The 24,116-nt window shown below is 38.3% G+C and overlaps 1 protein-coding gene across 2 annotated transcripts in view; it reads left to right on the top strand.

The window, feature by feature from the left end:
• The window catches only part of gnao1a (guanine nucleotide binding protein (G protein), alpha activating activity polypeptide O, a), a 79,590-nt gene that overhangs the window by 47,177 nt on the left and 8,297 nt on the right, over positions 1-24,116 (top strand). For both annotated transcript variants that reach the window (XM_057347549.1, XM_057347550.1), the window contains exons 4-6: positions 12,879-13,039; positions 20,707-20,835; positions 21,435-21,564. In XM_057347549.1, coding sequence (XP_057203532.1) covers positions 12,879-13,039; positions 20,707-20,835; positions 21,435-21,564 — 420 coding nt within the window. The remainder of the gene's footprint in view (positions 1-12,878; positions 13,040-20,706; positions 20,836-21,434; positions 21,565-24,116) is intronic.

Here is a 24,116-nt window from a genome sequence, read left to right as displayed (position 1 = left end):
GACGTAGCTCATCAGCCACTTGGAGTGGAACACTGGGTTTGCATCCATGCCATTTCAGCCTTGCTTTATGGGCCTCATTTAAGCCATTAATTTTCTTTTTGTCTCTGCCTGTGTCTCTCTGTTCTGCCTTTCCTTTCTATTTATCTTGTATTCATACATACACGCTGACAGCGCTGATGTAGAAATTTAGGAAAAACTATAAAAATCAATGAAAGGGGGTAGTTTTGTAAGACAAAAAAGCAGGAAAACTGTTTTGTATAACCACACCGACACTACTAAAGAGCTGATGTAGAGCTGATGTAGAATCGGTGTAAATTGCCATTCTCAAAGCATTTTACTTTTGTAATGTAGCCGGATATTCAATGAGAACCCATTGAGAATTGATTAGACCGGGAACAGTGGTCGTTACATACCAGAATGAATCCAGATTTGAATTTGCTAAAACACTGCCTATAAAGCTAATGGACTGTTGGTTAACATATAACATTTTAATATCCAATAGGCCATTTTACTTAAAAGCTTGAATGTCATTTGATAAACAAGCAAGTTATTGTTTAGGTTTAGTTAGCATTACACCTCCAAACCTTGAAAACACACCCAAGTGTGTCTCCAACTAGAGATTCCACCCACCATTAGACAAATCCACAGTGATGACCCAATGAGGCCATAGCTAATGAGGCATTGGCAATGCTCCCTTGCCTCAGTCAACCTCCACGGATTCTTTAGGGTTGTGATATGCTTTGTGCATTTGTCGACCTAACTTGGGCTTTAGTCAGTTTCTTATGTACGCTTTTTTAGAGTTGTAAAAACCTGAAGACCAACCTACATAATTAGTCGATACCTCACTCGACTCCAGTCTGGGCCAGTGGGCCAGGGCCCACCTTACGCCTTGTTCTGTTGTTATCCACATACACTGTTCAATTTGATTTCAGCCTCTTGTTGGCTGCTATACAAGTTGGCAAAGCAATACCGAGACGTATTAAGAGATACAACCACACTGGCTTTAAATCAAATTCTGTGAAATGAGACCCTGTGACCAGACCTAAACCAACTACCAGTCTTGTTTTATCATTTCAATACAGATAACAAAAATCCAGATTGTCTTATTTCTTATGGAGGTACAGTAAAGTGGGATTTTAACAGTCCAATGTGAAGTTTAATTTAATTATGATGGATTGTTTGAATGACAAGATCATCTGTTATTAAAGAGGTTTCTATTAAAAATAAATATATATTTTCATTGTAAACAATGTCTAGCAACATATTTCAGAAGTCTGAAGACGTCAACAGTTTAAACTGTTAAGACTGTAACAGTTTACTCTAAGGTGTGGATATCAAGTTGATGTGGTTGCTATGTGTATATATACACAAAACGGTGCTCATAAGTATATGTATATTTTGAAAACCAGTCAATGAGCAGGCTAAATGACCATACGGGTTGATATCTAAATGCTCATTGTGCATGTTCAGATCATTGTGCATAGTGAAATTTCTTTTTGTTAGCTGTGAAAACCATTTATTAACATACAGTAATCTCAATGGCAGTGGGGGATGACAGTGTGTTAATGAGGTTACTGATGGGGAGGACAGTGTGTTAAGCAGTGAGCTGGTGGGGATGACGGTGTGTTGATCAGGACACTGATGTGAATGATTTTGTGTTAAAAAAAATCTGTTGACCTTTTGAAAGATGTTTGGGTGGGACATATTGAATGGCTGACCAATTTGTAAAATAAAATGATAGGCTTTAGGTATATTACAGCCGTGAACCTATATTCTGTGCTAGCTGTTTGTTGTTGGCAAGTATTGAAAAAAGATTGCATTTGGTTTCAAAGGACTATAATTCTTGTAGGTACAGTTCATTCTAATATGAAAATTCTGTCTTCATTTACTCAACTCCAAGTTGTTCCAAACCTTTTCATGATTTTCTGAAGAACACAGAGAAAAATATTTGAATGAATGCTTGTAAACAAACAGTTCTTGGCCACCATAGTAGGAAAAATATTTTTACAAATGTCTTTGTTCTGTTGAACACAAAATAAGATATTTTGAAGAATGTAGGAAAGCAAGCAGTTCTGGGGCACTTTTCATGACTACCATTGTATTTTTTCCTACTATGGTAGTCAATGGTGGCCAAGAACTGTTTGGTTACAAACATTCTTCCAAATGTCTTTCTCTGTGTTCATCAGGACAAAGAAATGTATACAGATTTGGAACAACTCCAGGTTGAGTAACTGATGACAGAATTTTTATTTTTGGGTGAACTGTTCCTTTAAGAGAAGATATGATAAAAATCTGTGTAGTGCAACATGTCAACATAGTCAACATTTTCCTCTGTTTTCTTATAAGAGAGAAACTGTCATTTTTCAAATGCATATATCTGCTGAAAGTAAATCTCAACTTTTAAGAGTAAACTAGCAGTTGGCCTCCAAGCTAGCACGCAAGAACTTTTCAATTTTTATTTCATGGCGTCTTTAAAGTATTTGATGGGATGACAGCTATTTTAGGCTTCTGCTAAAAATAAATATACCTGAAAGAGAACTGCTGTGGTGGCAGATCAGGTATGCAGTGTAAAGAAAGAACAGCGCACTTTAATAAATGCCAGGCCTCAGAAGGCACCACATGAACCTTTAGGCCTGTGAGGAGAGAGAGAGAGATGGAAGCAGAAAGCGTCAGATTCATCCCATGTCAGTATCTCAGTAGAAACGAGAGAGTGTGAAAATCAGCCGAACAACATGGAAACATAAGCATGTTAACTTGATAGTCTCCGCCTTTATAACTAACCCATTTTTGACATTAATCAAGTAAGTGCTTCTGACGGGGGGTGGGGGCAGGGCTGAGAATGTAATTATTAATGTGAATGTAATTATTCCTCCATAAATCCCATAAGAGCATTCTCCTACTGTGGCATGAGACTGTCTGTGTGTTCCCCTTCAGAAAGAGTGCAATAGTAAGAGTACAGGTCATACAGCTGAGACAGGGGCGGTCTGACCCGTTTTTGTGTCTCTTAATAAATGAAGATTGTTGATGACGCAATTGGGAAAGCTATAGGAAAAATGACATTATGATGTTAATGGTGCGGCAAGGAAACAGCACACCTTTAAAAGCTTTTCAGCTCAATTTCATTCTGTAATTATGGTCCGTTCAGGCTGACATGGAGACATCGATTAGTCGATACCAATACTAGTGAAATTTCATGGTTCTTACTACCAGTTTCAATACCACAGCAACATGCTATTGAATTAACTCCTTTGTGTAAAAATGAAATTATAATTAAAAATTTAAGATTTATTTGATCTACAAACATTGCTTTAAGTAATTTTTTAAGATACTCAGACTATGACTAAACTCGGGTAGCGATCAGTCTACCCGAGTCAATACTCGCCACTACCAATATTATTTAAAAAATTTTTGTGTCAAATTCATACCTATGTACAGTACTTTCGACATCCCTGCATCTTTTTGTAGACTCCAGCATCCTCTCATTTTCCAACAAACGTGTATTAGACCGTCACAGAGATGGATGAGGGGTTTGTGGAAGCCACTTAATGAAAGAAAAGAGGAAATTGATCCTAAAATGGCCTTATTGCTCAAGCAGCATTGATTTCCGTGTACGGTAACCACGAGCCATGCCATGGGAATGACTGATATGAAATGATGTTTGAGGAGGTTGAATTTAAAGAGAAAGCTTATGGTTGGTTCGTAGTGCTGGGTGGGTGTGGCCTTCCTGTTGAGGTGTGGTCTCTGCTCTGGGCTTTGAGGACCTCCTGCGATTAAGCCACAACTGGAGCTTTCAGCGGGAGAGCAGGATAACAGCTAAATATTTCATCAAATCAATAATTCAGCAGCTACCATGGGAGGCAAAGAGAGAGAGAATGGAGATGAGAGTGAGAAAGTGGGAGGGGAGGGTGAGATACAGCAAAAGAGAGAGAACACCGAATCTGCAATCACATTCCCCAAGAAGGGCCCGGTAACCATAGTAACTGGAGATGACTGTCACATGATGCGGAGGAGTGGAGCGAGGGAGGGGACCTATGAAGAAAAAGAAAGAGAGAGATGATAATCGCACGAAAGTGACTAAAGGGCTGAGTCAAGATCAGATCGAGTCGAGGTTTGCTTCACCTCTATTCTATTCCACGACAACAGAAGCTGAAGGCCTCCCCATTAGCCAGACTGCTTATTTCTGAGTGTGACATAGTAACCATCTCCCTAAGGAGAAGAAATAGAGAGATGTGATGAGAATACTAAAGAGTTTTTTTTTTAAAGGAACTGTTCACCTAAAAAGGAAAATTCTATCATAATTTACACACGTCAATGTCATTTCAAACCTTTTTTCTGTGTGAAACAATATTCTTCCTACTCTTTTCCACATAATAAAAGTGAGTTCTGAGGCTGTTAAGCGACAAAATGACAAAAAAGCACAATAAAAGTGTCATTAAATGGGTTCAAATGAGTCATGCATTATACTATAAATCGTCTAATGTGCTTTTTGTAAGGAACAGACTGAGTCGCTATAGTTATCCAATTCAGTGAGCTGTTAACCGCTCATAGTTCATTTGCATTTCTGTATATACTGCTACTCATTTACAATGACTGGTCTGTCATCTGCATCTCTTAAAATTTGCATTGTACTGTAATGTACTGTATGTGTTTGCATGTGTATATACAGACACAGAAAAAATTAAGACATTATTTTCTGAATTTATTATTTGAGTTTAGGTACAATTGTCATTTTTGTTTCATTCTGTGATTTATTTGCGGAAAATGCAAACTAGAGAAACAAGTCAAAATAACAGAAAAGATGCTCTGTATTTTTTCAGACCTTAAGTACTGCAAAAAAAAACAAGTTTATATTCACTTTTAAAGCAACACTTTGTAGTTTTGCATCTTTAAAATAATGTCTATAAAATTATTTCATTGGTAGAACAACTCTTCTACTGTCACTGCTACCTGAGCAGCCTCATAGCAGCTACAACCACATTCTGTAAATTCTGTGTTCGGGTCGGTACACACTGCCCCGCCCATCCCCTGCCTGCTGAAGAGTGCGACATGGTTTCCAAACGTTTCTGCATCCGCCGGTTCCATCAACTTAGTAAACAAATTCACACGTATTGTGCTGCCCTCAGGGAAGCTTATACAGCGACATTATTTACAACACTGGAAACAGACAATTGCGCTTATTAACCAAATGGGAACTGTGGGAACTGTGAGCAAAAGCTTTATAGTGTCGGTTTAAGCAGTCCACAGTAATATTTGTACATTTATTTAGGAAAAGTTTAAACTTATTTTTATGCGATAACCTCGATTTTTATCACAGCTTGTCAATGGTGTCATTCTTTTACATTGCTGTTGGATGACCTCGTCACTTCCGAGGTTTGATTTTGTTCAAATTCAACAGACACAGGACCGGAATTGTCACAATACATCTAGAAATGCCGATTAAATGAAATTTTGGAATGGTCTCTTATTTTTTTCAGCGGCTGTATGTGCACTTCTGGTGAGATGTTACATTGGCTATCTTAAACTAAATATGTGATCTTTGTTTCGTTCTGTCTCTGTTAAGATTTTGTGCTGACCTTGCTCTGCACAAATCAATGCTCACTATTGTATTTAGCTTAATGTAACAACTTCCATATTTGCACAGTGAGAGCTGTGAAATTGTAATGTATGCAGTGAGCATCAAAATGAGTCCATTTATGTAGTAGGTCATTTTTTTCTTTGGTTGTGGCAGCACAACACAGTAAGGGGAAAATGTCTTCTCTGCCACACTTCATTAGCAAGATTTCAATGTGTTTTAACCAACTTCCCACACACATCATGTTCAGGTTGAGCATATTACATAATGCATACTATATAATTTGATATAATATATAAAATTAACTGTAGATAATATCTGTGTTCCGAAGCCTCCTACTTTTAACATAGATAGCTGTCAGATAGATGACAGTTGTAGATCTGCATTAGGGTGTTTGTTAGTAACAGTCTGCCTGGTGTATATCAGATCAAATCATCTAATCTTGTTGAGTCATTTGTGTGTCATTCTTATGGTGTTGCGTAAAGTTGTGACAGATCAGCTTCTCCATTCAATCTCCTAGAGGACTGTAATATTAGTCATTGCAGGCCTCAACATGACCTGACCCATATGACAAACGCAGCTCTGCCCCTATGTTTACAACAGTCTCTTCTAATGTGTCTCTTTGAGTCTTTGTCATCTTAAGACTGTGAGAAGCCATATTATTATAAATTGTTCTAATAAATAAAATGTGCAACACTGCATTGGTCTATTGTGCTAGTATTATGGGGCATATAATATGTTTGAATCATCTTGTTTCTTGCAATGAACTTTCTATCCGCATATTGTAGCTCATCAGCTTGGAGTGAAATAGTGGAACTGCCTCATTGTAGCCTTCCTGTATTATCTTGTATTTCCTTTTATTGTCTTTACGATAATTCCACTTCCTATTCTAATATTCCCACCTGACTCTTGTATATAATGACAGCTAAATAATTGACCAGTGTTCCTGTTAACTAATGTCTAAATCTCATGTCACACTCTCCTCTCATATTAAAGCAATTTGCACCTATATCAATATTTAATATCCATTTGTTTTGTACGTAGCAGTGTATTCATCAGGACAGCCGTACTGGTCATCTGGGGTCTCATTTATAAGCGTTGCGTACGCACAAAACGGGGCTGGAAACGTGCGTGCGCCACTTTCCACTTTCCACGCAAAGGTTGTTGTCTATTAAAAGCGAACTTGATGGGAGAATGTGCACACCTGTAAGCAAACTCTGACCCTTGCGTACGCACATTCTGGAGACAAGGGGCGACACAAGTGAGTTTGAACTCAAGTTAGATTGTAGAAAGTAGGTGTGATAAAAATGATTATAAGCATTAATGCCTCATACATTTAATTTCACCTCATATCCGTTAAATATCCACATGATCATGAAGATTAAATCTGTTATTTGCGCTTGTATTGAGATATAATTGTTTGCACCTTCTTGTAAAAGCCAACTCAAATCTTAAATAAAAATTCAATCTAAATATTTAATCAGCGCTGTCTCACCATCACACTATGAGCTCATGAGGAGGAGATGGCCCGACTGCATGGAATAGGAGAGCATCAAATACGATAACTGCAGAACACAGTGCAAATAAATTCTTTCCGATTCGCTTAATAGGACTAGTTGTTATAATCCCACACTATGTGATTTATATATTATACTTAAAGGTACAATGCGGGATGTTTTGTATGATCTATTAACAGAAATGCGATATAACATACAAAACTGTGTCTTTAGATGTGTATAAAAACCTTACGTAATGAAAAGTTATGTTTTTATTACCTTAGAATAAACCAGTTGTATCTACATAGGGAGCGGGCCTATCTACATGGAATTTGTTATGTTGCGCAGCCACACAGTAAGCTGTACAGTTGTACAGTAAGCTCTAACGGACAAACAGCTCTACAGAGCGCGTTTCGTATATGTTGGTCTTCGTGTGTGTTTTTAGACGCAGCTTGCTTCATCACTGAGTTGAAGACGCACAAAGTAGTAAGTCGTAGTACGGAGAGGAGGAGGAGTAGTCGTCGTCTAGCTGAAGCAATTGATTGTTCTGTCTTAGAAGTTTTGATAAAATGGAGGACCATGCGTATTGTGCACAAGCGCCGACAGAGCGTGAATCTCCGTCGTCAAAGAAGCGCAAACGTGATGCTGCCAGACGAATTAGAGACAAACGGCGGCAGAAATGCAGGATACACATCGGTGTATCTATTACCAGATGGAAGGCACTGTTGAAAGACAAATGTTTTCAAGGCGATGCCGAAGTTGCCTGTTTTCTGCTAGACTGGTAAGATAATTCAACATTTTCAATGTTTCCACTTTTTCAATGTTTACCAAACAACTGTTTTGTTGAAACGGTAACGTTAGCATTTTATACAAATGGCCATATAACCTCCGAATAATAATGTTTTTCCGTCCCTGCGGTACGTACTCCGGTTGTTCCTGACTTTACAAATGGGGAGACAAACGTCTACTAACTTACACCTAACTGCCTATGTCGCTGTCAGATCAAACGCTTTGAACAGCTTTGCTATTTATGATTAGCTAACTTTAGTTATTTCACTACTCTCAGCGTGTACTAGATAGCACGCAAGAAATATATCTAATTATAGAATTGTAACAGTAACTTTCGCAATTGAATACATGTTAAATGATTAATTACGTTAATATATTGCCTTACCTGCTTGTATCACTGCTATCCGCTGTCTCGGTAGACGACATCTTTTTTTACTGTTGCGGCCTCTGTCGTAATTCGAAAGGGAGGGGTGGGCAAATGACTCAGAGATTCGTTGCAAAACTATAATACAAAGCTAGTGGCCGCTGATTTTTAAGAACTGTGCCTTTAAGTACTGATCATCAAATGTCAAAGTCTGGAAATTAAGCTCTCGCACAATCGTTTCTCTTTATGTCCTTTTTATCAGTCCTAGCTATAATGGTGTTCATAACAAAACAGGAATGAAGAAACATTCGTCTTTTACAATTATGTCTTCAAATTTTATCTCTGTAATTAATGATGTGATTTTAATGCTGTGTTAATGATCAGTCTAAATGCTGTAAACATATAAATGCTACAGAGACCTTCTGCTTTAATATAATTATAATAATTATTATTAATAATAATTATAACAATTATTCATTTGTAAATCGCAGTGAATCTCATGTGTGGCCATTTGTGATTTTGTTACGGAGATAAAGGATGGGATTGGGGGGTTTTGTCAGCTTTACATCATTTTTGTGTTATTTTCCTATGGCATCTGATAGCGGTTGGACCCGGAAACGGTATATGTTCATTATGGTGCGTGATGTCAGGCTTAACAAGCGGATTGGATGCCAGGCTTATTAATATACGAATCAGCATTCATGAGGTGCTTTGCATTGACTGGGTAAAAATGAGCCTGTACAGGGCGTGATATGAGGCTGATTCACGTACATGCAGGTCATCTGTGATTTCTAAGCGAATATTGCTTACAGGTATGCGTACGCACGGTTTTATAAGTCTGAATATTTTGTGCCGTACGCTATATTTGGGCTATTTTGGGTGCACGTACACTCTTAGTAAGGATCCTACGCACAGTTTTATAAATGAGACTCATTATGCTTTGTGTTTTTGCCTGGTTACCTATACGGATGCTTTGGAGAAATGCTAGGCTGCAATGTTTCGGTACATCATTCCTCGACATACACTAAACACTCCTCATCCAACTGATGACAGTCAGGGGATTCCATCTGCACATAGCACAGCATGCGGTAATGACCCTGGGTAGCTCCAGCTAATGTGACATGGATGTGCTGCTCTTTACGCCATGCAGTACCCCCAGAGATCCTCTAAGGCGGCGCTGTACTGTGTATCCAAGATTGCACTGCACTGTCTGCAGTCTAGAAAATAACAACTATTGTTGTTTGAATAGCTGTGTGGTGTAAGGCAGAAATTAAGTTAAAGCTGTAAGCAATTTCTTTATTGTGAAGGCAGCAGAAAATAAAGTTACCTGACGGATATCTCTGAATTAAATGTTTTGAAATATTACAACTGTCTGTGACGGCCCTAGGCTCTAAGCAAATAAAAATAAGACTGTTGGCCATGATAAGATTCTTTGCTTAGCCAATCAGAAGTTGTTTGTTGCTGTGCTAGAATGCAATTTTGCTACCAATGGTTTAGCAACGACAAAGCTAAATGCACCTTTATTTATTTATATATTTGTTGGTTTGTACCTTAAGTGGATGTATCAATGGATGGTACGAACATACAGTGTCTCGTGCTATTTGTGAATATTTCAGCATCAAGTGATGAATTTAAGACATCATCGCTGTGTAGCTTCCCATCCTGTTTACTAAGGAAAACACATCTATATCAGCGCTAAATGTGTACGTGTTTGACTGAAGCAACTTTGCTTGCATGCAAATGTCCAGCGCTTGACTTCCACTTCACTCCACTCTCTGGCTTTCACACTTCTGTGCTATTAACATCAGTAACGCTTATTAAATAAAGTGAAGCTAATAGGGTTTTCCTTTTACGAGACTTCTCAGAAAGTCATTGAGACGAAGTCGTCCTTCATTTGAGAATTGTTGTGTGGGCTTATACAGTGTTAGCGTTCACATCCACATCATAACAAGGATTAGTGTTGTAACCAGCGGTGTTTTCTCAGAGGGAAAAATAATTGAAAGTACAGTAATACAGCAAAACAATTATTATGAAATGTGAGATACAGTATAATCCACAGCTTTTTCGCAAGTGTTCAACACAACACCAGCATATTACACCTAGAAAGACAGCAGCGTGCTACCACTTGGTGTAAATGTAAATAAGGGCAGAAAGTCATGTTACAGTGAACATTGTTTTATGTCTCTGATAAAACAAACAAAACATTACCGTAATGGTGTCTTGTTGATAATTCAGCATGATTACCCTTACACAAATGTAAGCTGTATGTGAGTGCATTTCATTTGTATGTCATTTATTGTGTGTATGTGTATGTGTGTGTGTTTGCTTTTCCTTGGAAATGTTTTAACCAAAGCACACATAGAAACATCCCCACAAAAGGGTTTCATCATAGGTATTATGTTGCTTGATTTTCAGCGATCGGGAGGTGTGTTTTGTGTGTATTTACTGTATGTGGGATGTCCTTTTAAATTGTCCCTGTTTACTTTTGATTAAGACTGAATCATGACAAATGTGTCGCAGTGTCTATCACATTGTGAGGTAATTTGCAATACCCCACCCACCTTTAGAGGATGTAACGTGTATTATTATGTATTGTATTATGTATTGTACCACTCATTTCAGAGCGATACACTGAAATACACTAAACTACCATTAACTGCTCAATGACGTTTATGCTTGTGAATCAGTCATGATGGCTTTGCGGTGCTCACCTCACGCTTACAGTGGTTTTGCTCATAGCAGGTGCAGAGTCAGGGTGTGTACAAGGATACTGTCTGTCACACCGGGCTACTGACTGATCTGCGATTCAAATCAGCAGCGCGTTGAGGTCTCTCCTCGCGCTGTTTCCTCTAATAAATGAATGCTGATGAAGATTATTCCATTCTCTGTAGTCTGTGCATGGGCTGTAATGAATAGCTATTATGTGTCACTGTGAGCCTGATCTAAATTCAATAGGCAATCATTTAAAAATCACATGCTCTTTTAGTGCTGTATCAAAAAATGTATTGAACCGAAGTAGAAGAGTGAGAGGCGTGAGCAATGTCGTGACATTACAGACGGCCCCACCTGCCTGGAAGTGCACGGAGAGACAGGAAGCAGGTGCAAGACTGCCAAATGTCTACTTTCATGCTTGTGTTTTAATTAAAGAAAAATGCATGGCAAAAATGTGCCCATCTCAATAAATCCAGGATGCTTAAGGGGATATTGTTTTGGCTACTTTGAAGGCTCAAAAGTCCTCCGTCTTTCCAGACCCCAGTTTGATGTCCCATAATACTTGAATTAATCCTCCTGGGTCATGTTGTGAAGCTCAATCCATCACACTCTAAAATATAACATTTCATGTAATCGTTAATCTTGGACGTTCTTCGTCTAATATTTATTATTTTTAATAGGTGAAAATCCGATTGTTTGGTCTATTAGGTTAGAATAGCGTTTAGAAAAGTGTGTGTGTCATGACTCCAGAAGGTACAAGCATGCTGAGTTCAGAGGACTTGCTCTCAAAGGTCACACTCACCAGGGGAGGAGGAAAGGGAGGCTCCGTCAACCAATCATACGGCCTCCCGCTGCTGATGCTGCCACCGTTGCATCACCATGGAGATGGCAGCAATATCTGTCCCGATTGACAAGTCATACGGAAGATGCATCTGTTTCTTTCACTCGTCTGGAATATATCTGATTGCGTCTTCACAGCAGAAAACTTCACAAGTGGCATTTGTATTAATCGTGGATTAATTAGCGCAAAGCATTCTTTTTATTTTCCCCGTTTTCATTCCCAGCCCCCCACATTTCTCCGCTTGGTGTGTGAATGCTTTACTCTTTCTCACAGCAGATAATGGAGAGGGTGCAAGACCAGCCTTTTTTCAAGTGACCCCCATCTTCTCTTCCACTCTCCCACCATCCTTTTTTTCACATCACTCCTCGAGTTTATTTCTCACGCTCTTCTCTTTTGGCTTCACACGTTGCATCTCTGTTTTGAATTCGCGGGGCAGCGGAACTCGGCCCCTCTGTGTCGTAAGCTGTTGTGATGCCTTTAAAAGGTGCTAAACGCGCTTTCATGCTTTTAAACGTGTTTGTAAAAGAGAGTGATGCCATAATGAGCGAGCAGGATAGAGGAAGTAGGAGGGAGGGGAGAACAAGAAACAGGAAGTGAAGTCAGAATAGGATGTTTGTATGTGATATATTGTATAATAGACAATGGAAATAAAGTGGACCAAGACCCCCTTCTTACACCCTTAGATTGACTGGGCATGGCTTTAGCGCGTTTTTTTTGTATTATAACTGATATAACAGATCCTAGATCAGCTGAATATGATAGCTATTGTAATATCAAAGCTGTAGCCATCAAATGAACCATCATAACTTAAAAACTTAATGATAATTAGAATCAAACACATTCTTCTCCTAAGTGCCTCTTTAAAATTCTTCTCTTTGAAATGGAACAGTGCACTTAACACTTTATGCAAATGAGAAGCAACCAAAGCAGAATAAATAATGACAAAAATATCTCTCATTCAGTCTCTGTTTCGCTTATCCTTCTCTGTTCTGTGTATGAGAAACAATTAAGAAATAATTTTTTGACCTAATGTTATTTGACCTAATGTGTTCATAAGTGTCCTCATCAAACTAATGGATGTACGCTTGTTTGTTCTGTTAACAGGCTGACGCTAAGATGGTTTGCGATGTTGTGAGCCGTATGGAGGATACCGAGCCCTACTCCCCAGAGCTGCTGTCCGCCATGATGCGTCTGTGGTCTGACTCTGGCATCCAGGAGTGCTTCAGCCGTGCCCGCGAGTACCAGCTCAACGACTCCGCCCAATAGTAAGTACACCCCTCTTCTGGGAAGCGCCATTACGTTTCATTAAGAGAACATTGTGTCTATACAGATCTTGATTTATTGTATAATTTTACTATTGAGAGGCTTATTGTTTATTCCGAAGTGTCAGTGGGGTATAGATTTTATGGACTGCGAATTGAACTTGGCCACATTTAGGTAGTGTCAAAAGTACATAATCTCTATTGCCAATGCTTGTTTGAGCAGGTGGCTTTATAATATATAGTATTACATGGGCTCAGCATAATAACACACTCCACAGAGAGACATAAATTCACAGATGCAATTACGTTCTCCGCTGATGAAAGGTCCTGCGATGGTGGGTGTGTGTTTGTGGTACACGTGTGCATGCGGTGTGTAACAGCATGGAAAGATTGTAGTCAGCATTATATTTGACGTTATGATTTACGGTAATAGTCTGGGAAAGCCTGTACTTTGAAAAGTAGTGTTTAGACGAAGACAAATTACTCATTCACAGATCAGGGGGTGCAGATTATGTTGCTATGAAGAAAAACATGTTTAGAGTGCCAAAAACAGACTTCAATGAATTCCTGGGAATGATGTTTTTGGCTACACTATTTTGCATACAAACACAACCAAGTTTTGTGTCCTCACTTCAGTTCAGTGTATCACATAAACAACCACTAACCTCTAGATTAGACAAACAAAACAAACAAAAAAACAGTGGTGTTTTCCCATTAGGGTTGTAAGTTATTACTGAGCAGGTGAATGACAAGACAAAATGATAATAATGAGTTTAATAATTAGAACACTATTAAATATATATATGTGACAAGCAGAGCGGGACGAGGGCCGTGAGGGAACGGTGCGAGGCCGGCTGCGCGTTGCACCGGTCTCGCATCTCTCACGGAGGAGCTCGGAAGCATAAAAGGAGGAGCGACAGTAGAGATGCGAGACCGGTGAAACGCGCCGTTCCCTCACGGCCCTCGTCCCGCTGTGCTTGTCACAATATATATATTTTTAGTAGTTATGTATTTATTGCTTTTATCTGGCTTATAGACTGTTTCATCGGACGCGCGTGTGCCAAACCCCCCAGTTAACTTCCGGTTTGTGTTTGGCTAGTGTCTCATAATATACCTATTTATATTTTATTTAATTTATGTTCATATTAATTTATATGATTATTTTAATTTTATAATAATTGTATTAAATAAATGATTTGTTTAATTTTGTTGTGTGTTCATTTTATGAAATCCTGCAGTCCTGCAGTTTGGTCTCATTTAAACAAACCGTATGGTACATTGAGCTTGGTATCACAGTCTAAATTCAAAATATTGGAGAGACGAGTTTAGCCAAGTATCGGTTCTTCTCGGTTTCTTTTGTGTGTTATCAGAAATAATCTACAGGCACTCTATTGTTTGTGAATGTGTACCGGAAGTTAAGGTGCGGTCAGAAAAGTGCACCTGTGCAGTAACGTTTGTTTATGTTGTTAAGATGAAACCGGCTATAGTCAGATTTCAATAGAAAGACATTTTGTCTTTTTTTTTACCTTATCACATTCAGCTCACAATTTGAGTTAAATATAATTTATTTTGCCACTTTAGTTTCAAAGGTAGTGCTGAAACCACTTGTGCACACCTGTGTTTATGTCTTCTATCGTGCATGTGTGTTTATGTACACTGAACACATGGCCAGCTTGACAGGTGCAGCTATCATTCTTCACATCAGTGACCACAAGAAAAAGAAGTTCTCCTCATTCAAGAGAGATGTGACATAATTTCCTCCGGGGTGTTTTTCCACACCTAAGGTTCACAGTGTACAGTACACTTGCTTCCACATGTCTTTAGGCAATGGGCTTGTCTTTCTCCTCCCTAAGGTCCTGTGAACTTCTGAATACAGATCAGATTCCTTAGATCGAATTTTGAAACAAGACTAGATCTGCCCAGCATCATATCATCATCAGATCTATGGAAACCCTTTCCGTCTGACCTCCGTTTCTCCCTCTCACGTGCTCACCGCCTTCTACTATGTTGTTCAGATATTGCCCTCATAGAGTTTATCCACCCGTTTCACCTTAAATGGCTGTCATTTTTTAGAGCCCCTCCCCTTTTCTCTTACCCACAGTAATGTCCCCTCCTCCCAAACCACGCAACTCTTAGTTTTGTACCTGCTCAGTTTTATTTTCTTTTTTGCTTCTTCTTTTCAATGGTATGCCCTCTAATTTCACTTCTTCGGTGTTTGTTTCCCATAATAGAGTTAAAGAGGTCTGTTCCACTTCTGGCTTTAAAAGACACTTCTGAATTCTGAGGCATTGGGATGTAATTTATAATCGTTTAGGGTAGTGCTGACCATAATTGTTTTAATCTGTGTTCACATTACAATTTAAAGGGATACTTCACCCAAAAATGAAAATTCTGTCATCATTTACACACCTTCGAGTTGTTCCAAATCTGTATCAATTGCTTTGTTTTGATGAACACAGAGAAATATATTTGGAACAATGCTTATAACCAGACAGATCCCCCCATTGACTACCATCAGAACAAAGAAATTATTACAGATTTGGAACAACTCGAAGGTGGGTAAATGATGACAGAATGTTTTCTTTTTTGGATGAAGTATCCCTTTAAAACTCTTTGAGATTTGGTACATTTCAATGCACCGCAGATTGCGTTGAGACCTTCATTTGTGAAATTTACAGATCATATATTATATTGTGATGTTCTTGGATATTAAGATGACATACTGGGACATTATTAAAATTCTGTGTAATATTCTTTGAGAATAGCCTCAAAGATCACTTTTTTCAGATTTCACATTGGAAAATGTTCCCACTTCTTTGTGGTTGCGATATACTACATCTTTACTGAATTACTGTCATTACTAAATTACTTGTTTCCTGGCAACTAGGTCATTTCTCATTGTCAAAAAACTTCCCCAAAAATGAGAGCTGGAAGTTTTCTTACAATTTAAGGCTTGTTTCAAACACTTGGTTTGATTGCTTGGTCCGAACCCAATCACCACCCTCCCTGTGTCCCTGAAGATATTTTTAACACTTTGGTTTTAAATCAGTTTATTTGCGTCATCAAAGTGTTAGTGACATCTCATTTCCAGCTGTAGATAGTAACTATGCTTTTTTGTGTCTTACACATTTGGTTGTCACTTTTATCCTAAGCGATTTACAGTGCATTTGAGATGCACATTTTATGTGTCTATGCTTTCTTTGGGAAATGAACCCATTGCATATCTTGTGACACGCAATTCCAGAACATACCGTTTGCAAAGGAGAAAGGAGGCATACTATTACAAGCAGATTTTCTGTATAGTTTTCAAACCGTAATACAATGCAATCTTTTGTTTCATCTGGATATAATGTTGCACAATTTAAAAAAAATTTACTTTGGATTTTGGTCAAAAAGAATTAGTGTGCACACTAAGTGAAAAGTCTAAATCTTACTATCCCCACAAATATTCATATAGAAATGTAACTAAAACTAGCTGTTTTTGATTTGACAGTATCAATACCTTATTATGGTCAAATGTTGCAGTACTTTAGCACCCTTCCTCTTTAAAAGAAAACAATTCTTTAAATATCACAAATATTACATGACACAAGTCCCAGTGAAATTAAACACTACAATACCTATTTTTTCATGAAATTTTGCAGCGTTTATTGTAAATCTAATAATATTCAGTTAAAATCTGAAAATGCACTTCCGCCCTCTAGTGACTATCCTTCTCACATGACGCAAGTTAGACGCTTGGGCGGAGTGTCTGTTAACTCCTCCCCTTCAACTGTCAGTCTGCTGCCAGTTCCATTTCAGAATGCAACGGCTGTATTTATACATCCAATCAGTTTGCCACAGCCACTATTTTTCTCATTCGAAATTCCGTTTAACTCTGAAATGTGTCAAAGTACGGAAGTAAAAACTATCACAACTTCCAGTTCACAGGGACTTTAAGTCCAGATAATATTTTCCTTATTTGTATCACCTTAACTGCATTCCGATTTAAAATTTTCTCAAGAAGTAGCAGCGAATCATTCTGGCATCCCTGTAGAGTCCAGATGTTTCAGACCTTTCTGTCAATATATTAAATATGCTGTCTCGATGGTTCATCCTGCACATCTCTCTCTCCTTCTCTCTGTGTGTGTGATGGGGAGCAGACAGCAGGCAGGCTGCTGAGAGGTGTTGCCAGGCAGAGCACTCAAGCAGCATCAGGAAACAGAAAGGGTGGAGAGAGACCAGAGAGAAAGGAGCGATGCTGTATGAGAGAGAGAGAGAGAGAGAGAGAGAGAGAGAGAGAGAGAGAGAGAGCAGGGGGAAGGGCAGAGCTGGCAAGCAGCCTGAGTGGTAGAGAGATACGAGTTTCTCATACTAAAAGCAGAGTGAAAAAACCCTAGAGGACAACAAGCAGCCCTCCCTCCCCACCCGCACATCCATTAGGCCAAAAACGACAGAGTGAAGTCCACACAGATTGTCGTCACTTTTATAAAAGATTTACAATAAAACATGAAGCTCCTTCACAGAACAGCATGAGGGCATTGAGTGCACAAGAGCTATACACGTTAGCAATGCAGCAAATCTCTGCTCACTTGTGTTGGTGCCAGTGCTAACGGTCGCACTTCTGTATAGGGGGCAATTCTCGCTATTAACAAACCATTAACTACGACTTTTTCCCCAATAAAGTCTTAATTGGTTGCTTAGTTACTAAGGTTTAGGTATTGGGTAGGATTAGGGATGTAGTGTATGGCCATGCAGAATATGTGCTTTATAAGTCCTAATAAACAGCCAATATGCCAATAATGCTAATAACAACTAGTTAATAGTGAGAATTGCCCCCATACTGAAGTGTTACCGTGCTAACGAACACTACTAACCATTCTTAATAGTGTGACAGCTGTTTTAAAATAGCGTAACTTAACTGTTAACAAGCTGCTATTGCCAACGATTAGCGGTCTAACATCTAAATGCTACATCTGTCATTTTGGAAGTCTGATTCATTTTAGCGAATTGTTTATTCTGTTGTTCACTTGACAAAAATAATAAGCATAACATACTAATTTAACTCCTTCTGTTCAAAATAATTGCTGTTTGGCCAAATATTTTCATTTTGTATGACGTTCCGAAACCTCTGATGTCCAAATTCGCTATTTTTCAGGAAATTGAAAAAAACCCACATAACTTTTAAATGATTAAATACAGTTCAATGCTTTTTATTGGTTTGATATTTGCAAAACCCAGTGACAAACATAAAGGTTGACTAATAATAATGATTTATGACAAAAAATAGAAATCACGAAATATGGAGATACAAGGTTTCAGAAGGACAGCAGCAATATAATATATAATTTATTTGTATTCGTTTGTATTTGATTGTTGTTGTAATTATAGTAAAATTAAGAATAGTTCACTCAAATATGAAAATTGTAAAAAAATATGTATTAAATATATTTTTTATATTTTTATATTAAAATGCTGCCATGTTACCTTCTTACATGGTGTCAAGATGGCAAAGCTTAAAAAAGCACATCTTATCTATTCAGGAGCAAAACGAACGTTTGTAAGAGAAAATAATATTTTGAGCTTACTTTCAGATTAATATGTTGCGTATCCATGGTAACATACAGATCAGCATGGTAATATCACAGCACATCAATGACGTCAAATCTCATTGGTTATTGTGTGTCTTGTGACAAAACGCATATCTAGTCACAAGATACGCTATATACAGTAGAAGACCAATTCCTTTTAGTTTGATACTGTTTTATGGCTTTTTGAAGTTGTAATTTAGATTTAATACCATCAGATCTACATTTGGTCAGGAAATTGTAACTATTTATAATTATATTTGTAACTATTTAAAAATTATAACTGCTTTTTTAATTGGGTTACTTCAGCATGAGTACATTATAGCTCGGCGAGCTACAGTTTCAAAGCTGTCCCAACACTGATACTCTCTCAGACAAACACATGTAACACACATTGCTCCTCCCCATTTTGTTTGTTCTTGTGCATTTGAAATTTCCTTTTAGTCAAATGTTCTGACATTTATGGTGCTGCCAGTCACTGTCTAAAAAAACCTTATGGAAATCCTCAGTAAACATTAGCTGGCCCAAATCTGTTATTTGTTAATAGACAGAATATACTGAAAGAGTTGTGCACAGCAAAGACATACAGGTCATAGTGGAAGATACCCCAGAGAGAGAGCGAGAGAGAGAGAGAGAGAGAGAGAGAGAGAGAGGCCAACATTATGGTATAGACAGAAAGCTAGACTCATGTTATAATGCAAGTTAACTTATGCCCCATATGAGACCATATGAGTCCTCGAGAACAGTTAATACTTAAGAATGTTCTGTGTTAGGTAGATTTTAAAGAACCTGGAGAAGTTAATAGCTTTAAAGTGATCTTGCAAACCAAAAGCGGCAGAATTAAACATTAACATAATGTATGTCAGTTAGTCACTCACAGTCACAGCAAGAGCACCTCCTAGAGCCAGTAAGCAGCACCACAGCGAGAGAAATATGGAGAAAGATAAATTGAGATCCTCTTTCAAAAGATCCTTCTATTGTTTCCAAACAGGACTACAATTTCCAGGAAACTTAAATAGATCCTGGACACACTTTTTTTCTTCCTTTATGTTCTCTCTCTACTTTCCTTTTGTGTCACCATAAGCATGTGTCTATAGCAGCTGCAATTTCTTATATGACAGCATATAATCTATAGCCATTTTGTCAACATGTGAGCATATAGATTTTTAAAGGGATAATGGTTTAGATGGCGAAGGAAGTAACAGTAAGGCAATGCAACCTGCAATTCCAACTGACTGAGAGGCAGAGAAATCACAAGATGCCACAGATGGACAGGAAAGCAAGGAGAGAGAAAGAGGAAAGGAGAAGGAGGCAAATAAAATAAGAGGGGAGAACATACTGTACATGAGCCATTTACACAAGACAGAAAATTGAAAACCGAGCTGTACGGAAATGAGAGTTGTTTAAGAACCAATGATGCTATCAGCATGAATACTTGCAATATTTTGTTTCTAATTGTGTCAAAACATTTTTGAAATTGCATTTTGATGTAATCAGGCATTAGTGTCTGCTGCCTACCAATATCACCAGCACAGAGGCTTTGATGGATGTTTCAGCATCTTCCGCAACTCAGCCTTCAATCCTGCTGGCATCCTATTTGGATGCACAGATATTTCACAGTTTCTTTCATGTGGAAGATAAATGACACCCACAGCCTTAGAGAATATACATCATGCCTTGTTGAAAAGCAGACTCGGTCCTCGGTGTCAGGTTGCATCATTGTTGCCTTTTGAAGAAGATAGCATGTGTATATACTGTATATGTGTGTGTGTATCAGATCTAAGTGGAGAAGGATGTTTCATGTTTTTTTTACTTAAATAATTACGTAATGTAAACACTCATCGTCCAGTGCTTTTGAGCAGATTTAATGCTAAAATTAAGATAATATGTTAATAATTATTGCAATGGGTTATTGACTTCGACCTAAAGTCTCTTGAATTATTTACACTACATTGCATTTATTTTGGTCAAACTAATAATTTTAGTAAATCATTTTTATTTCTAAGAACAAATTTCGAATTTTCAATAAGGCTACATACTGTACAGCCATGCATTCATAACAAAATCTCTCTTGTCTTTTTCTTTCTCTTCTTATTCCTCCAGTTACTTAGACAGTTTAGATCGTATCGGTGCTCCAGATTACCAGCCCACAGAGCAAGACATTCTGCGAACTCGAGTGAAGACCACCGGGATTGTAGAAACCCACTTCACCTTCAAGAACCTTCACTTCAGGTGAGACTGAATGGCATGTTATTTATGCATCGAAAAGCAAAACGTGTCATTTTAAGCCTTGTGCTGAAACTGCAGGCTGACTGTTAGAGTACTTCAGTATTGATCACTTCCAGTCATTCATGGTTCATATGCAGAAGAATTCTTATGTAATACACAGCAAGCTCTTTTTCAAAATAAACTTTCACCGCTAATGTTGGTAATAATTGCGATTCACCCACAAACGAATATCTCCGTGTACCATGATTATTCTCTCACTCCACCTCTCACATCATATCAGAGTTGTTTCCTTTCTGCGCTGATAGCATGCGAAAACTGAAGACTAAAATAAAGGTGTTGATGGGGGTTAGACAGACATAGAGATGCCAAATCTGAAGACACATTTAGCATCATAGCAAACTGGTATGGCAGAAAAAAAAGGGATCAGTAGACTGCTAAATTACTCGTTTTGCTCTTACCAGTGTTACCCTTAAAAATAAATATAAAATCTATTTAAAGGTTGTAGGTTGCAATGATTTGCATACTGTATTTATTGTGTGTTATGACATATGTTGCATCTGTGAAGTATGGTGAGCTCATGAGTTTGCGATTTGTCCTCACAGGCTGTTTGATGTGGGAGGTCAGCGGTCGGAGAGGAAGAAATGGATCCACTGCTTTGAGGACGTGACCGCCATTATCTTCTGCGTGGCTTTGAGTGGATACGACCAGGTGCTCCACGAAGACGAGACCACGGTGAGCAAGAAATGCACATACAGTACAGTACAGTACATGCGCACCAAAATACACACATGTGTGCTTCTGCTCTGATGCATGCATACTCTTTTTCACACACATTCAAGTACGCTTACACATTAACACTTGCAACGCTATCACAAACTATACAGTGGAGCTTTAAAAGAGTTGTTTACCGTGATCTCACATCTGATGTTTATCATTAAAATCAGATGTGCTGTGTTTTGTATCAGGACCGGGGCTACGGTGATGGCGATGATGAAGTCCATCATCATTCACTTTTGATCAGAACACTATAATTGCAATCATGTTAGCATTCATAAAACACGATCATGGGTGCTGGGTGATCATACACAGATTTCTGATTAAAAAAAGGCCAAGCAACATTTTTTGTTGAAGGTCAATGGTATCAGTAAATCAGCTTTCACTGTGTGCTCTTGCAATAATCAGCACTTTAAATAATCTTTTATTCACTTTAATAAATAATGCTAATAAATAAGCAGTGATGTGTGGATAACTGACTGCCTTTGTTACTCTGTCATGTCGGCATCTGTGTGTTGAGTCTCACGTGTTCATGTGATGTCAGTATTTTTACACAATGCATTTTGCTCTGCATGTTTAATTGTATACTTGAAAACCAAATAATTCGTTGCATCTTCTTAAAATTACTTAATCTAACAATTGTTGGCAAGTTATTAGTCTTGCAAGCATAACATTTTAGGTTTAATAAGTGCATTTATTTACAAAAAATAGTTTGGTGTAGTTTTATTCAAGTTGAACTTTTAGCTTCTATGAACGCCAGTGTATTACAGTGCACTTTTAAAGAACCAAAGAAAGACGCATTGATTGTCTGTGACGCTGTCAGGTGAATCGTGGCAGCTGTGATGAGTCATGTTTGGATGCCTTGCAATCCAGCTAGTGTGCATCACAGACCTCAGATCTGCCCAGACACACATTCTCATGACAAACACAGATAAGAGATTTTTTACAACTCTGCCCGCTAAAGCCAGGATTTATGATGACATGTTTTGAACATGGGTGGCTTTTTACGAGCAGGAACCAGAATGACCGTAAATATTGCAAATCTTGCATTTGATGTATAGAAGCAATAAAACAAGATGAACACAAGAAGAGTGATAAACACACTCACAGATTTAAGCCCATTGCACATTGAGTCCGAAATTTGCGTCCGAAATTTCCGCACGTTAAAAAATAAATACGACCTCACGTTGTGTCAATCACATTTACACACTGCCTCCGATATTTTCGTCCGTCATAAAAAAAATTCTGACCTGGTTCGATTTTCTGCATTTTTCACATCCGTTAAGCATTTTGAGTGGCCTTTTTTAACAATTCAGAGACTCCGTACAAACAAGAGCCAAATACGAAAAACGCATACGAAAATTTCGGACTGTATGTGCAAAGACCTTTACACTCACCATATGTTTCTCCTGTTAATGCTGAGTCATTGTTAACACTTTGACAGTCTGTTATTCTGCCCTTATGAATCTTGTGTGCACTTTGTGGCCTTTTTTCCTCCATTTCACACACAGTTTAAGACTAGGGTGACCAGACGGGTTCTGGTTTTCTCCAGGTTTGTCTGAGTGTCCCGCCAATTTATTGTAAATGTAAACAAATGTATTTTATTACAAATAAATGTAAATGTGAAGGTTTTAGTTTTTAGGTACAGTAGTGTCCTAAAAGCCTTAATAATAGGATTACATGGCAGAGGTGGAAAGTCGTTTCTTTCCCATTTAAAGTTGATTTGCTGATGCTTTTATTCTAGAAAATTTCAGCAAATCAGCTTTCAGGGTATTTGGTTGCCATGGCAATAACTTCACGCCTCAGCTGCTGTTCTCCATCATCCTCTCAGCACAGGCAGAGGTGGAAATGGGCAAATGTGAATTAAAGTGACGTGAAAATGAAGGTTAAAAACTGACATTGGAGATCACGTTTGGACAACAAGAACATCACAAGAACATCTAGCAATGTTATAGATGGAATTAAACTTTAATGGTCTTATGTTTCAATGTAGTCATTTTTTTAGTAATTTTGAAATTTCATGAAATAGCAGTAAACACATAAATCAATACATATAAAAAATCTGGTCACCCTACTGTACTTCCAACGCTGTCAGTTTAAGTGTGGCCTATGTACATAAACATAGCTGACTATTCTATTCGGAGCTGTTCTTTATTATGCATGGACTATTTCTGCATTGCTTTGACCGTGTGTGTGGGTGAGAATTGTGTCTCTGTGACCGAACTTATATCTGGGGGTGGGGAGTGTGAGTGATGTGTCAGGTTCTGGTGCATGTCACGTTCCACTCGGTTGCTCCGATGGCCTCCAGCGGCCACCTCTGCGCCTGTGTCTCTCCTTCAAAACATCTCAGCTGCTGTCCTGTCATCTCTCGCCATCGGCTTCCTCTTCTCTAACCAATCGCTAAACAATCCAGCTCTACAGATGGCCTTTCCACCAAACCCTCCCACAGGTATGAAATTATCATCATCAGCTCCAGCTGAAGTACAGAGTTGGAAGCAGTACTGTTCTGT

The sequence above is a fragment of the Triplophysa rosa genome, linkage group LG12 (genome assembly GCF_024868665.1).
Source record: "Triplophysa rosa linkage group LG12, Trosa_1v2, whole genome shotgun sequence".
NCBI lineage: Eukaryota > Metazoa > Chordata > Actinopteri > Cypriniformes > Nemacheilidae > Triplophysa > Triplophysa rosa.
Note: the sequence above shows the minus strand (reverse complement) of the source record. Positions and strands in the feature narration are given on the sequence as shown.